Source organism: Eptesicus fuscus, chromosome 21 (genome assembly GCF_027574615.1).
Source record: "Eptesicus fuscus isolate TK198812 chromosome 21, DD_ASM_mEF_20220401, whole genome shotgun sequence".
NCBI lineage: Eukaryota > Metazoa > Chordata > Mammalia > Chiroptera > Vespertilionidae > Eptesicus > Eptesicus fuscus.
Genome location: NC_072493.1, coordinates 36,598,125 through 36,613,494, shown reverse-complemented (window position 1 = coordinate 36,613,494; position 15,370 = coordinate 36,598,125). Strand labels below are relative to the sequence as shown.

Here is a 15,370-nt window from a genome sequence, read left to right as displayed (position 1 = left end):
ACTATATGCCAACAAACTGGACAACCTGGGTGAAATGGCTAAATTCCTAGAAACATACAATCTTCCAAAACTCAACCAGGAAGAATCAGAAAACCTGAGCAGACCAATAACAACTGATGAAATCGAAACAGTCATTTGAAAACTTCTAGCAAACAAAAGTCCTGGACCGGATAGATTTACAGGTGAATTTTACCAAAAAAACGATAGCCGACATAATATTCATTGGGCAAAAACTAAAAGCATTTCCCTTAAGAACGGAACAAGACAAGATTGTCCTCTTTCACCACTTTTATTCAACATAACCACAGCGATCAGACAACAAACAGAAATAAAAGGCATCCAAATTGAAAAGGAGGAAGTAAAACTGTCATTATTCGCAGATAACATGATATTGTACATAGAAAACCCTAAAGACACCACAAAAAAACTATTAGATTTAATAAATGAATTTGGTAATGTAGCAGGATACAAAATTAACACCCAGAAATCGATGGCATTTTTATACACCAATAATGAATTCTCAGAAAGAGAAACTAAACAAACAACCCCATTTACCATTGCAACAAAAAATTAAGATACTTGGGAATAAACTTAACCAAGAAGGTAAAAGACTTATACTCGGAAAACTACAGGATGTTGAAAAAAGAAATAGAAGAAGATAAACTTGTATGCATGCATATAAGAATAACCAATGGACGTGAGACACTGGGAGGGGGGTGAGGGCATGTGCCGAGGGGTAGGGGAGGCTGGGGGAAGGTCAATTGGGGGGGGGGGGAAGGAGACATATGTATTACTATTTGTAATACTTTAAACAATAAAAAAGTAAAAATAAATAAATAGAAGATACAAACAAATGGAAGTGTATATACCATATTCATGGATTAGAAGAATTAACATCATTAAATTGTCTATACTACTCAAAGCAATCTACAGATTCAATGCAATCCATATTAAAATACCAATGGCATACTTCACAGAACTAGAACAAATACTTCAAAAATTTATATGGAACCATAAAAGACCCTGAATAGCTGCAGCAATCTTGAGAAAGAAGAACGAAGTAGGAGGGATCACAATACCGAATATCAAACTATACTACAAAGCCATTACAACCAAGCAGCCTAGTATTGGCACAAGAACAGGCATATAGACGAATTGATCAGAACAGAGATCCCAGAAATTGAGCCACACCATTATGGTCAAGAAATATTTGACAACGGAGGCAAGAACATACAATGGAGTCAAGACAGTCCTTTCAACGAATGGTGTTGGGAAAACTGGACAGACACATGCAAAAGGATGAAACTAGACCACCAACTTACACCATACACAAGAATAAACTCAAGATGGATAAAAGACTTAAGTGTAAGGCATGAAACCATAAAAATATTAGAGGAGGACATAGGCAGTAAAATCTCAGACATCTCACGTAGCAATATGTTATGGATACATCTCTTAGGGCAAAGGAAACTAAGGAGAAAATGAACAAATGGGACTACATCAAAATAAAAAGCTTCTACACAGCAAAGGAATCAATCCATCACCAAAATGAAAAGGGAGCCCCCTGTATGGGAGAACATATTTGCCAACGATTGCCAAGGCCACTCTGAACATGGGAATCTTAATCAGAATGTTCAAGGACTATGTGAAGGTGTGCAGCAAGGTCACTACTTGGAAAGAAGCCTCTTTTGTCTAAATAGTATAATGCACGTTAGCCAGCCAGTGTGCTGGGGAAAAGGCAGGCTCAGAGGATGCAGCTACTATATGTGCAAGAAAGGCTAGAGAGGCTGAAGAAGCTGCTGAGGCAGAGAGCTCAGGTGCCGCTACTATGTCAGGCAGTGAGTCTAGGGGCCGCGTGCAGCTGCTCAGATAATAGGTGTGGTTACAGAGGCTAATGTTGCTTTTGTGGGAAAGATGTATTTGTTCACCAGCCGGTGTGCGGCTGCCTGTATGGGACTTTGCTGTGAAGGACTGTTTTGTTTAATGGCTATTTGGCCACTGGCTTCTGCAATAAAGACTCCTTCTTATACACCCACAACTTCTCATGGCTTCTCCATCTAAGACCCAGCCCCAAGAAGGTCCAAGCCCCCTGGCAGAGGGGCTCAGACCCAACAGTGCAATGGGTAGGGTTTGAGAGGGAACCTGCCCTGACAGGTGGCGTAGTGGAGCAGAATTCAGAAGAATATACGGACTCAGAGCAGCTGTGCTCTGGCTGCTCCGACAGTGACCTAAACCAAGCATGGGACTCCCATCTCTCCTGCTAGAGATGAGTGTGGCTATGACCATGTGACTGTATCAGCCAGGAGGCCTGCAGGAGACCAGCTGCCATCAAATGGAGAAAGGGATTTGTTTAAGCAACCACGTACAGTGGTGGGGCTTGGCTAAGGGACAGCCCTAAAGGTAAGCAGCGGGCCCAGCTAAGAGCCAGAAGCTACTACCACTCCTAAACCGGAAGGGACACGGAGTGGCTATTAGACTGCAGGCAGAGATTCTGGGACGCCACTACTGCCAGCCCACAGTCCGGCAGGGAAATAGATAAAAGGAGTTCTAGGGAAGGCAACTTCCCAGGGTGATCTGATTATAAATTCCTAAGTGGGTAGTCATGCCTCAGGCGGATAACTACTTTAGTGAGAGGCTTTACATCAGCTCTGTCCATTGTTCTTGTGCATCCAGGTTAACACACCTTTGAGAAGTCAGAAGTGATGCCCCTCAAAGGCACAGACACCCTTAAGAAAGCACAGAATCTAGCCGAAGCCGGTTTGGCTCAGTGGATAGAGCGTCGGCCTGCAGACTGAAGGGTCCCAGGTTCGATTCCGGTCAAGGGCATGTACCTTGGTTGCGGGCACATCCCCAGTAGGGGGGTGTGCAAGAGGCAGCTGATCGACGTTTCTAACTCTCTCTCCCTCTCCCTTCCTCTCTGTAAAAAATCAATAAAATATATTTAAAAAAAAAAAAAAAGAAAGCACAGAATCTTGTTAACTAGCCTGCAATCCGATCCCTGCCTTGCTTGCTCCCACTTTCAGGTAATCTTCCTGGAGTTTACTCCGTAGTTACAAATGCATAAGAGAAACTGCAAATCTGGCATTCTTCCGAGCATTTGAGATCTTGCTCCCTGGCATATGTGGCCAGTTTGGCTCAAATAAACTCGTTAACATCCTCCACAGGTTCGGATGTTTCTCACATGAACATCTACCTGGTGCCGTCAACAGGGTTTTGAAGCAGCCCGCCCTGTGGACCCGGACCCCGAGTTAGAGATCAGCAAGGGCCCATGGTGCCCCACTGGCTCCCTGCTTCGCGCTGGGTGAACTTGGGGGAGTTTCTCTCGGAACTGTGGGGCCCCCGGCTTTAAGTAGCAGGCCATGGCTTTACTCGAGCTGTTCTTAGAAAATCCTCGAGGTGGATAAGGGTTGCGATGAAAAAGTAAATAAAAGATTGGAAATAACAAGTGCTCAAGTTTAAGAGCAACTGGACTGGGAACTCCGTGAGGGCAGGACCTGGGCTCTCTTGGTTACACTGTGTCCCACTGCCATGCAGTTCAGGGCCTGGCACAGAGTAGGTACCCGGTAGATGTTCATTAAATAAATAAATGAAATACTTTCAGAGGACGTTTCTTGATGATGACTGGGGTCCCCTGTTTACCCTGGATGTTGTTGGTCTTTCATCCCTGGAATTTCTGACTCAGTAGGACTGGGTGGGGCCCAGAACCTGCATTTCTAAGGAGTCCCCAGGGGGTGCTGATGCTGCTGGTTCAGGGACCACACTTTGAGGACCACTGTTTCCAGGCCACACAGTTATGGCTGCCCTGGAGGATTATGCTAATCCCACTGAAACAACCCCATGCAGTGGCATTATTGCAGAAGTGTGATTACTGAGTGCTGATGAGCCAGCAGGAACTTAAACATTGATCTGAATATTTTCCTATATTTATGCAACACACAGCATTTTCCTTTAAATTGTGTGCCACCTATAATGTTTATGCTCAGGTACTACCCTGATTGAGACCACTACCTTCTTTTTACTTCTAGTGGCAATTTCACATAGACACCAACCTCCTTTTTATGGTCTGGTGAAAAATGTCAAATCAAGGATTTTTTTTTCTTATTATATGAATCAAAATGTATCAGGGGATAAAAACAAAACCCAAACCCAGGTATTCTTCCCACTGCATTCCCAGAGTCCTTTGCAATACCTCTGTTATACCTCTGTTTATATTGTGTTCAAATGTATTGATTTACCATCTGACTTTCTCAAGGGCTCATGGGTTGGTCAAGGGCAGGCATTCTTCCACTCGAAGAAAAAAATGTGTAAACTGGAGTTATTTATTTTTCTACGATTTGTCCCATTTGTGCTAATAAGCAGCGAGGAAATTGCTTTGGGAAGAACTCACATGGACATGTCAGTGTGTTCCCGAGTTTGAGATTTCATGGGGTGTAGGGTGGGAGTGGTTGGGACTGGGGCTTGTGGGGGATGGTGGCTGTGTGTTTCTGTGGGGGGACATGCTCTGGGACTGTGTATTGAGCATGTGCCTACCCTCAAGGCGTAGTCACCAATGAGATTTGGTGGCCATCAGTCGCTGACTGTGAAGGAGTGTCCTCCCCCTGCCCATGTGTGTGTGCCTGGATTGGGGATGCTGTGATCTGCTGTGGCCCAATGGATCCTGTGTTCCTGTCCCTGGGTCTGCCTCCCTCTCTGGGCCTGCTGGCTGACCCACAATGCCATCTGTCTGAAGCCCATGGCCCTCCTGGGCAGGTGGAGCTCCAGGTAACTGCGTCCAAGGTCCAAGCGAGCTGCACTTACTACGTCTCCATCCCTGAGTCTGGGCCCTTGCAGAGCTGGGAGGGTGGGGCTTCTGTGTCCTTGAGGTCAAGGACCCTGGGAAGTTAGCAGCTGGAGATTAGATTTCACAGGGTCCTGGAAGGAAAAGAGGGAGAAGGATCCAGATCTGGTCTGGGGCAGGTCCAGGGTCTCAAAATCATTATAAGAATACTCATAATAGCTCCTATTCATTTGTTTATTAAATATATTTTTATTGATTTCAGAGAAGAAGGGAGAGGGAGAGAGAGATAGAAACATCAATGATAAGAGAGAATCATTGATCAGCTGCCTCCTGCACACCCCCTACTAGGAATTGAGCCTGAAACTCAGGCATGTGCCCTGAACGAAATCGAACTCTTCAGTTCACAGGCCAATGCTCTATCTACTGAGCATAACTGGCTAGGACAATAGCTCCTATTTATTAAGCAACTACCATGTGCTGGGCACTATATTTCATGCTTTATATATTTATACTAGAGGCCTAGTACACGGAATTCATGCACTGAGCAGGGGGTCCCTCAGCCAGGATTGTGAGAGGGCACATGCCAGGCTGAGGGACCCCACTGGGTGAACGATCGAGGCCAGGGAGGGACGTGGGAAGTTGGCCAGCCAGGGAGGACTGTGGGAGGGCTCCAGGGCATGTCCAGCCCCTCTTGCTCAGTCCCAATTGGCTGGAACCCATCAGCAAGCTAACCTACAGATCGGAGCGTCTGTCCCCTGGTGGTCAGTGCACCTCATGCCGATTGGTCGACCAGTTGCCTGTTGGCCCCCTAGTGGTCAGTGCATGTTATAGTGAGTGGTTGAGTGGCCTTGGCATATCATTAGCATATTACACTTTGATTGGTTGAATGGCCGACGGGACAACTGGACACTTAGCATATTAGACTTTTATTATATAGGATTTATGCTGTTGTCTTATTCAATATTACATATTAAGTACTTTCTTTAAAAAATATATATTTTATTGATTTTTTACAGAGAGGAAGGGAGAGGAATAGAGAGTTAGAAACGATCAGCTGCCTCCTGCACACCCCCCACTGGAGATGTGCCCGAAACCAAGGTACATGCCCCTGACTGGACTCAAACCTGGGACCCTTCAGTCTGCAGGCCGACGCTCTATCCACTGAGCCAAACCAGTCAGGGCTATTAAGTACTTTTTAATGATACATTTATAAATAACAATTATGCAGATTATTCATGTTTATGAATATTTTACTATATTAGTTATAAATTACTTTAATAGAAAGGGACTTTATATGATCATATTCTATTTCTAGTATCATTTTCTATTACCCTATTGAAGGTAGGAGGAAACTGAAGCTCAGAGAGGTGAGTTCACAATGTCACTCAGCAAGCAATGCTACTCAGCAAGGTGACAGAGTCAAAACTTGAGCCCACTTCTGTGTCCCAGCCTTTGGCTTTTAATCACTGCATTACCCTGGCCAAGGTGGCAGACAGCATCTGAGGCGGCCAGTGGGGAGGGAGTCTTAGCTGAGTGGCTGGATAATAGCTAATCACCGTCGGGGTCGTGTGGTGCTGGTTTACATTTATCGCGACCTTAATGTGTGCCAGGCTTTCAAGACAATGATGACGCCACATGCTCCTATGGCACTTGGTGGGCCCGGCGGTAAGTGCTGTTATGTGCGTTGGTCCCCTGACTCCTCACACCAGCGCTCTGAGGTGGGTACCACCATTGCCTCCACGGGGCCCCGAGATGGAAGCATGTGCGGAGGCTCGTGAAGGAGCTGGGATTTGGTGCCAGGCTGCTCCTTTCACTCTTGAACTTCCCATTATCCCTTAAAGTCTTCACAACAGTCCTATAGCGTAGGAAGAACGGTTACCATTTTACAGATGAGGAAACTGAGGCCCAGACTTGCACTCACTCACAGAACCACAGGTTTGAACTATTGTCTGAGCAGCTCACCCACCCTTGACCCTGCTCTTCTCTGGCAGGAGACCAGGAATGTCAGAGAGCCTCTGAAGGGCCTGGGCCAGGCTCCCGGGGCCCGGGGCCCTGCCCCAGCCTGAGATCCCAGGCTCCCTCCCCTTCCTGTCTTGCTCCCTACCTTTTCCTTTGGCTTATAAGCTGCTGGGCAGGCCAGGTTTCAGCATCGCAGGCAAGAAACAAGGACAGGCTACACTGGGGCCCAACACCAGCCAGCAAAGAGGAGGCCATGCGCTGGTGCCAGAAGTATGATGGGACCATCCTTCCTGGGAAAAACTCCCCTGTCTACACAAAAGGCGAGGGAACTATTTTCAGCAAAATGTGCTGACTGGTAAGCCCTCATTGTGTATTCCAAGAATTGTCTCCTCTCTTGCATTACACTTTTGTTTTTGTTTGTTTGTTGTTATACAAGTTTAAGATTTTTATACAATTGGATAGATCCTATTTATGTTATAGATCAAGATCTCCAACCTCGTGGGAAATCGAACTCCTAGGAAGTGGTAGTGGGGTGGCAGCCTCTCTGCCCTCCCGCCCCCTCCCAGGCTTATCCTTCTTGGGTTAAGGGGGCTGTTTGATACCTTGTCAATTTGTAAGCACTCTTTACCTTTTTTAAAATATATATTTTTATTGATTTCAGAGAGAAAGGGAGAGGGAGAGAGAGATAGAAACATCAATGTTGAGAGAGAATCATTGATTGGCTGCCCTCTGCACGCCCCACACTGGGGACTGAGCCCACAACCCAGGCATGTGCCCTTGACTGGAATCAAACTAGGGACCCTTCAGTCCTCAGGCCCACGCTCTATCCACCGAGCCAAACCAGCTAGGGCTCTTTACCTTTCTAGCTATTTCCCCCAAGCCTTTGCACATTGCCTTGCAATGTGCTGTGTGGTGTGTTTTTAAAATTGATTTTCTAGAGAGAGAAGAAGGAAAAGGGAGAGAGAAAGAGAAACATAGATGTGAGAGCAAACATAGACTGGCTGCCTCCTGCATGCCCCCTACAGGGGATTGAACCTACAACCGCCCAGTTTCCTCCTTCCTCCCCCACATGTGCCCTGTCAGAGAATGGAACCAGCTCCTTTCCCTGCACTGGACCAGCCCCAGCCAACTGAGCCACACCCGCCAGGCGGCCTTGCAATAGTGTTCATTTTTTGCTTTTAAAAATAGATATCTCTATTGATTTCAGACAGGAAGGGGGAGAGAAGATAGAAACATCAATGGTGAGAGTGAATCATTCATTGATCGGCTGCCTTCTGCAGGCCCTCCAGCCTGCACCCGGGCATGTGCCCTGACCTGGAATCCAACTGTGACCTCCTGGTTCATAGGCCCACGCTCAGCCACTGAGTCACACTGGCCGGGCTGCAATGGCTTTAAGTGTTACACAATAGGCCTGTCTCATACTTCACAGATTCTGGTTTCTGAACTTGGTCAGCAAGATCTCCCACTCCTGAGTGAAGGGGCTCTTCCCTGTCCCTCCTCCTCACCCCCCGCTCCACCCCCCTCTCCCAATCTCCAGCTTCTACTTTCCCAAGGTCTTGGGACCTGCCCAGCCTGAAGGCCGAGCCGCCCCCCCCCTTCCCCTCCCTCAGCCTCTCCTGTTGAAGGAGGTGGGGTGGGGTGGGGTGCTTCATTCCTGGTCAGTGTTTCCGAGCTCCTCCTGCCTAACCTATTAACCCTGCTCCCCTCTGTGCTGCATGTGACCGACCCGCAAGTCCTGTGCATTGACTTCCTGGGTAACTTGGCTTGCCACACAGACTCCTAAGCGGCTCCGTTTCATACGAACATGTCCATCTTGTATTTCTCCTTGTGTGACTGCGACCTGGACTAGGAAGGTCTCCCTGCTCCCCCTCCCCCTCCCTCACAGAGTCCTAATCTCGCAGCTTGTCCCTTCCCACGGTCAGGAGCATAAAAGCGAGCAGGGGCGCGGCCCCGCAGCGTCGCCATGTCCCCGCTGTGCCCACTGCTGCTGGCCCTGGCCCTGGTGGCCATCCCAGGTGTCCGAGGCGCCTGCCCGGCACCCGCTGACCTCAAGAACCCCAATGGGACACGGACGTGCGCCAAGTTCTATGACAAGAGCGACCCATATTATGAGAACTGCTGCCAAGGCGCCGAGCTAACTGTAGAGGCAGACACAGACCTGCCCTTCCTGCCCTCGGAGTGGAGGAACGTCATCTCCTCCCTCGTGGTGGCCCCGCGCTGTGAGCTCACCGTGTGGTCCCGCAGAGGCAAGGGCGGCAAAACTCGCAAGTTCAAGACAGGCGCCTACCCGCGCCTTGAAGAGTACCGCCGGGGCATTTTTGGCCACTGGTCCAACGCCATCGCCTCCATCTACTGCAGGTGCCCTCCTGCCCCCCTTCCCACTCCCCCCGCCAGTGCACATCCCCTTCCGGAGCACAGAACCCAGCCCCCACCACCCCCAGCTCCAGTTTGCCCAGACCCCTGAGTCCCTGACCCAAATTGGGAATCCCTAGACCCGGTTCTGGAGGTCCCCCTCCCTTCTCACCCGCATCCCCTCCCCTGGCACTTCCTGGTGATAAGTCTTTATTCTGTTGCAGGTGCAACTGATGCCTTAGAGGTCCCTCATCTCCAGCCCCTACAGAATGAGGAGCCCTTCTCCCGGCCTTGTCCCCGGGGCCTGCTGAAGGCCCCAAGTCCCAAACGGGGAGAGCTTCCTGCCTGCTCCCTTCCTTCCCACCCTGCCTTCCCTGCAATACAGTCCTTATGAAGCTGCCCCTGTCTGCCATCTGCTTGTGCCTGGGACCCAAGTCCACACAGGATGGGGGTGGGATGGGGAGACAGCAGGGGGTCATGCCAGGACCAGCCCTACCTGGGGCAGTGCTGTGACTGGGGACACACCCGTGGATTCCGACATGGATTTGGGTGCGCACAAAAACACACCCCCACAGGAAGCAGGTGTGGCATGCAATGGTACCGCTGCTGATGCTTCCCAGACCCTTTGGGACATAGCCCTTTCCTGAGTGACCCCCCAGCTGCTCTGGCCTGCCAGGGACCCCCAGACTCCGGATTCATGCATGAGACAGCAGGAGGCCTTCAAGGGCCAGCCCAGGCTAGGCCAGGGTCTGTGGTGAGACCTGGCCAGAGCCTAGGACTTACGGGTTGTTCAATACTTCAACCCTCCCCTCCTTACACATGGAAGACACTTTAGTGCAAATTTGCCTATTTCTGCAAATGTGAATTTGCAACCTATCCCCACCCCCACCCCCAGGGCTGGGGCCCTTGATGGATACCTGGGTTTGGGGGCTCTTAGGAGAAGCTAAAGAAGAGAATGGAGGGTCTTGGGGGGAAGGAAAGGTATGAGGACAGCTCAGGGGAAAGGACAACTTGGGGTTGGAGGGAGGAGGAGAATTCGGGGAGATTTTGAGAGCTAAGAAATGTGGGGGAAAGAGCAGGTGGAGATGCTAAGAGACCATAAGTTGGGGGTATGTGAAGGGATCAGAGGTCAAGGGAGGCGTGGGAGGTGGAGGAGGTGTGAGGTGCTGGAGGGTCACAGGGTAGAGGGTGTGGAGGGGGCTGGGAACTCAGTGAAGGAGCAGAGATGGCACAACACTCAGAGCGCTTGGGCACAGGTGCTGGGTTCAGTCAGCAGGGATTTATTGAGCATCTCCTGTCCCCCGAGCACGGCCTCGGGAAGACGGGGTCCCTGCCCTCCTGGAGCCCCGAGCGAGCAGGGGAAATGCCAAGGCGTCGGAGGTTCGGGGCGTGTGGAGTCCGACGTTCGGGACGAGACCAGGGGTCCCAGCAGCCGGTCACTCCCTGAACTGCACGGACACGGAGGAGTCCGTCACCCTTGTGCGCCGCAGCCCCCCAGGCTCCTCGCGGTTCTTCGTCTTGTGCAGGAAGTGGACAAAGCGCACGCCGGGGCCGTACTGGCGGAACACGTGGGACACCTGCGGCAGCGGCGGGCGGAAAGAGGTCAGGGGCCCGTGAGCCCTGCTCCCCCTCCTCCCCGTGAGGTCTGGGCCGGGTCTGGGCTGGCAGCTGGGGCAGGGAGTCTCACCTGGACCCAGCAGCCAGGAGGGCCCCGCCCCGAGGTCCGGGGGGCCACATGGTGCTGAGCGATGGTGGTGTGTCGGTCAGCTGCCAGCAGCCAGACGTGCAACTCATAGACACACACGTCCAGCCGGCTGTCCTCAAACCTGGGGGCGGGGGCAAGCCTTCAGCTGCCTCCTCAGCCCCAACATCCCGACCCCAACTTCTTGCCCCAATCACCATTTAGCACCACTCACTGCCCGCCCGCCTGCAACACAGCAGACCCAGACAGCCCCGTGCCCTGCCCTGTTGGGATTCACAGTCCAGTGGGGGCGCGGGGGGGGGGGGCAGTGCCCAGCAGGAATAGTCAGGCCCAGGGCGGGGGCTGGTCAGGGAAGGCTTCCCGGTGGAGCCAGTGTCACTGACTCCTGAAGGACAAGGACGAATCGTCCTGAGAAACACAAGCATCTGAAGAGGCAAGAAGGGCCGTGGGCCTGGCATGTTTCACACCTGAAAGCGTCAGAGAGAAGGGGCCGCAGAGGTGGGCAGGGCTGGGAGGGTCCTGGTGGGAGGCTCAGACCAAAGGGGAGGGCGGGGTGGGCGGGGCTTGCACTTTGGGGAGCCCCGTGTGCACCCTGGCGGGGTGCAGGCACCTACCAGTCCATGACAGTGATGTCTGGCTGCTCGTCATCAAGAAGCTCCTCCCACAGGCCCTCGGCCAGCAGGTCCACACACTGATGCTTCACCGTCCAGCTGCGGGGAGGGCACAGGGGGGCGGGCTCTGGGACTGCTGGCGTGCTTGGGCCTCTCCCAGGTCAGCCTGGCCCCAGGGAGCAGGAACCCCGATCACAGCACCCTCCCATCCAGGGTACGCAGATATGGGCGCCGGGCTCTCACTGGGCACCTTATAGTCTCGCTTCCCATCACCCTCTCAGCAGGTGATGCATTCTTTCTTTTTAAAAAATATATTTTTATGGATTTCAGAGAGGAAGGGAGAGGGAGAGCGAGATAGAAACATCAATGATGAGAATCCTTGATCGGCTGCCTCTTGCACACCCCCTACTGGGGATCAAGCCCGCAACCCCCGCAGGTGCCCTTGACTGGAATCGAACCTGGGACCCTTCAGTCCCGCAGGCCGATGCTCTATCCACTGAGCCACACCAGCCAGGGCAGGTGATGCGTTCTGAACCCTGTGTTGCAGTGGGGAAACCGAGGCTCAAGAAGGGAAGTGCCTTGCCCAACCTCAAGCAGCAAAGAGGCTCCAGAGCCAGGGTCCCAACCCCGAGCGTCTGTGACTCTGAGCCCCTGACTTACACCATGTCACCCACTGCCCAGAAGCGGGGCTCAGATTCTCGGGGCCTGGGGACTCGCCTCCTCCCAGGGGAAGAGGCTCAGCAGAGGAACAATAATAGCTGCTACTTGTGAACACCTACTATGTGTAAGCCAGACCTGGCCAAAGCCTGTGCTGTGTGTGGCAGGTGACTGACTGTTTACAGAGCAAGAAACGGAGGCCCAGAGAGGCAAAGCACTTTTCTCCAGGCCCCACAGCAAGGAAGGCCGGAGGAGGGAATCCATGCAAGCCGGGTCCCGGCCACTCACCTGCAGTTGTGCTGCAGCTGCTCAGTCCTGATGTACCACCCACGGAAGTTGCCTGCCCGGTGGAGGAGCAAAGGGTTAGAAAGCGCAGTGTGTGGGGCGCCCTCCCCTGGGGCCCAGCCCCCAAGCACTCACCCAGCGTCTCCAGGGGCTGCCGAGTGGGGCCGGTAGGGGGTGCTGGCTCATAAATGTTGATGCCTGAAATGGGCAGGTGACACACACCCTCAGGTCTGCTGGGGCTGCTCCTGTCCACCTGCTCCCCGCACCCTGCCCCCAGGGCCCCTCTGGAAGGGCAGGGAGCTGGGCCGCCCACCAGGCCAGACCAGCCTGGCAGGGGTGAGTGAGCCAGGGCCCAGGGAGAGCCCTGAGCATGTCCTGGGGGAGAGGGACCAGGTGAGCAGAGTCCGGGGGACAGGGAGGCTCCAAGAAAAAGGCACTTGGACTACAGGTAGAGGGGGGAGCGGAGGCGGGCGCAGGAGGAAGGAGCGAGCCGGGGTGACAGAGACACAGGGAGAGATGGAGACACATGCACAGAGGGAGACAGAGGCCGGGACACAGGCGGACAGAGAGCCTCGAGGAGACAGACAGAGGTACAATAACAGAGACACAGACACAGAAACGGGGAGAGAGAGACCAGGGACCGATGGCAAGAAGGGACGGACGGGCTGGGGAAGGGACGCTGGGGAAGCAGCGGGCGCTGGCGGCGGGCACCTTCGGGGTTGGGCGAGCGCAGCAGGTTGCGGTAGAGCGGCCGCCGCAGGAGGAGCAGCGTCCAGGTGAGGCCCGGCGGCAGCTCCAGGCTCCCGCCCGGCGGCCCCCACTCCTGCAGCAGCACCTGCCGCGCGTGGGCCTCCGACGGCTGCTCGGCCGGGGACGCGCCGGGGCTCTCGGGGGCAGCGGGCGGCGGCGGCGACTGCAGTGGCGGCGGCGACGGTGGCGAGGGCGGCGCCCGGGGGCTCCGGGGGCTCGCGGGCTCCTCGGTGTCCATCCCGCCGCCGAGCTCGCGTCCCTCCTGCACCTCCTCCATCCGGGCGACTGCCCGGGCTCCCCCGCAGGGCTCGGGGTAACTGGGTCAGGAGGGGCGGGGCTCCCCAGCTGAAACTTAAGAGAGGGGCGTGGAGGGGGCAGGACCTGCGCCCCCGGCCCCTCCTCCCTCAGAGCCAGGAGTTCAGGCCCCCAGCCCCCTCCTTGTCTCGGACCAGGAGGCCAGGTCTCAGCCCCTCCTCAGTGTCCCAAGCCTCCTGCTCCCACTCCCCAGAGCGCTGGCCCTGGGACCGGGGGTGACAAGGGGGCTCATGCTCTCTCAGGAGGCCCATCCACCTCATGAAGATCCAGAATGGCCCCAGCTGGTTTGCTCTAACTACGGCCCGGCCCGCGGGCCACATGCGGGTGTGTTTGCCGTTTTGTTTTTTTACTTCAAAATAAGATTTGTGCAGTGTGCATAGGAATTTGTTCACAGTTTTTTTTAAACTATAGTCCGGCCCTCCAACGGTCTGAGGGACAGTGAGCTGGCCCCCTGTTTAAAAAGTTTGAGGACCCCTGGCACTAGAGTGTCGGCCTGCGGACTGAAAGGTCCCAGATTCGATTCCAGTCAAGGGCACATGCCTGGGTTGCGGGCTCCATCCCCAGTAGGGGGGTGCAGGAGGCAGCCAATCAGTGATTCTCTCTCATCATGGATGTTTCTATCTCTCTCTCCCTCTCCCTTCCTCTCTGAAATCAATAAAAATATCTTTCAAAAAAACAAAAAGATCCAGCTTGGCAGGAGGTTAGTTAACGAAGACCCTTCTGTTGGCCTCCCCTCTCAGCAGAGGGGGTGCCTGCAGAGTGGGGGTGGGGGCGTCCTGCTCTGTCCCCACCTGGGACACGCCCTTGAGACCCTGACATTTCCTGCTCTGGAAACCAAGGTGTGGGGTGCAGGGCAGAAAGAGACCTATGGCCCAGAGATAGGGAGTCACCCAGATGGGGATCCCTGGTGAGACACTGAGATAGCAGCGGAGAGGGAAAACAGCAACACTATCTGGGTTTTTGGGGTGCCTGCACCCCTTCCTGGGGCTCGGGCAGGCAACCCAGACTCCTCAGAGGAGGAGTTTGGAGTGAGGGATGGGACGATGGTGGGGCAGGAGGTGGGGGTGTGGAGGAAGTGGGATGGCGGAGAAACCTGTAGGGCCAGATGCCCACGGCCACATCCTGCCCACGTCACAGCCCACACCAGGTGAGCACAGGCGCACAGAGTTCCACACAGGTTACCGGCACCAGCCGGTGCTTTCTGCCTGCTGGGTGCCGGTCTAGTGCGTACACGCTCATTTCACCCTCTAAGGCCATGGGGGGGAGGGGGGTGCTGCTATTATAAGGAAACAGCAAGCTTGTTGTGGAGCTGTCTGCGCTCCGCCGCTCCGGTGCCAGCTCACATGCACCACCAGCCCTACGTGGGTGCTGCCCGTTTTACAGATGAGGAAACGGAGGCCACTGTCACAGGCCTGGGAGCTTCCTGCCCCAGATTGGAGGGGAAACAGGCTGCAGACGCTGGGAGCTGAGTTCACGCCCCAATGATGACGCTCGTGCAACCGAGGGCTGACTGTGCCAGGGACTGTTCCAAGCTCCTCCGGTGGGGTGATTAATGCAACCCCCACGTCCTCCCTAGGAAGTAGACACTAGGGCTAAACTCCTTTTGCAGATGAGGAAACTGAGACGCAGTAAGGTCTGGTCACTCACCCAAGATTGCACAGCTGCCATGTGGCGTGCTGGATACACAGAACTTTAGAGGAGACACACAGGGACGCAGACTCCCATGGCACCCAAGGAGAAGCACTGGCCCACACGGAAGCAGACAGGAGATAATAATGGTCCTATTTAGTGTCTGTCTTCAGCTCACTGAACTTCTCAACCACCCCGGGAAGCAGAAACTGATCATAGGACCTCCATTCACAGATCAGAGGCAGAGAGGTGAAGAACCTGTCCTGGGAAAGTTGGGAATTAGCCAATTTAGGGTCCCGGAAGGCAGACAGGACCCACGGGAGGGGACGAACC

The 15,370-nt window shown here is 53.7% G+C and overlaps 2 protein-coding genes across 2 annotated transcripts; one reads left to right on the top strand and one right to left on the bottom strand.

The window, feature by feature from the left end:
* The first annotated feature begins 8,699 nt into the window (after positions 1–8,699).
* Positions 8,700–9,322, top strand: SYCN (syncollin). The gene is made up of 2 exons (XM_054711117.1): positions 8,700–9,094; positions 9,313–9,322. Exons 1-2 carry the CDS (start codon positions 8,700–8,702, stop codon positions 9,320–9,322), a joined length of 405 nt encoding a protein of 134 aa, XP_054567092.1.
* Positions 9,323–10,352: 1,030 nt separating this feature from the next.
* NCCRP1 (NCCRP1, F-box associated domain containing) lies at positions 10,353–13,429 on the bottom strand. Its single transcript, XM_054710835.1, has 6 exons — positions 13,055–13,429; positions 12,479–12,541; positions 12,347–12,398; positions 11,405–11,500; positions 10,776–10,914; positions 10,353–10,665 (listed from the first exon to the last, which is right to left on the bottom strand). Exons 1-6 carry the CDS (start codon positions 13,368–13,370, stop codon positions 10,525–10,527), a joined length of 807 nt encoding a protein of 268 aa, XP_054566810.1. The 5' UTR covers positions 13,371–13,429; the 3' UTR covers positions 10,353–10,524.
* Between the last annotated feature and the right edge of the window lie 1,941 nt (positions 13,430–15,370).

Bases quoted from the DNA above. Each gene is read 5' to 3' on its own strand.
- SYCN (XM_054711117.1), top strand. From the start codon at position 8,700: ATGTCCCCGCTGTGCCCACTGCTGCTGGCCCTGGCCCTGGTGGCCATC.
- NCCRP1 (XM_054710835.1), bottom strand. From the start codon at position 13,370: ATGGAGGAGGTGCAGGAGGGACGCGAGCTCGGCGGCGGGATGGACACC. The intron at 12,542-13,054 runs GTGCCCGCCGCC...TGCCCATTTCAG, and splicing joins GCGCTCGCCCAACCCCGAAG to GCATCAACATTTATGAGCCA. The intron at 10,666-10,775 runs GTGAGACTCCCT...CCGCTGCCGCAG, and splicing joins CTCCTGGCTGCTGGGTCCAG to GTGTCCCACGTGTTCCGCCA.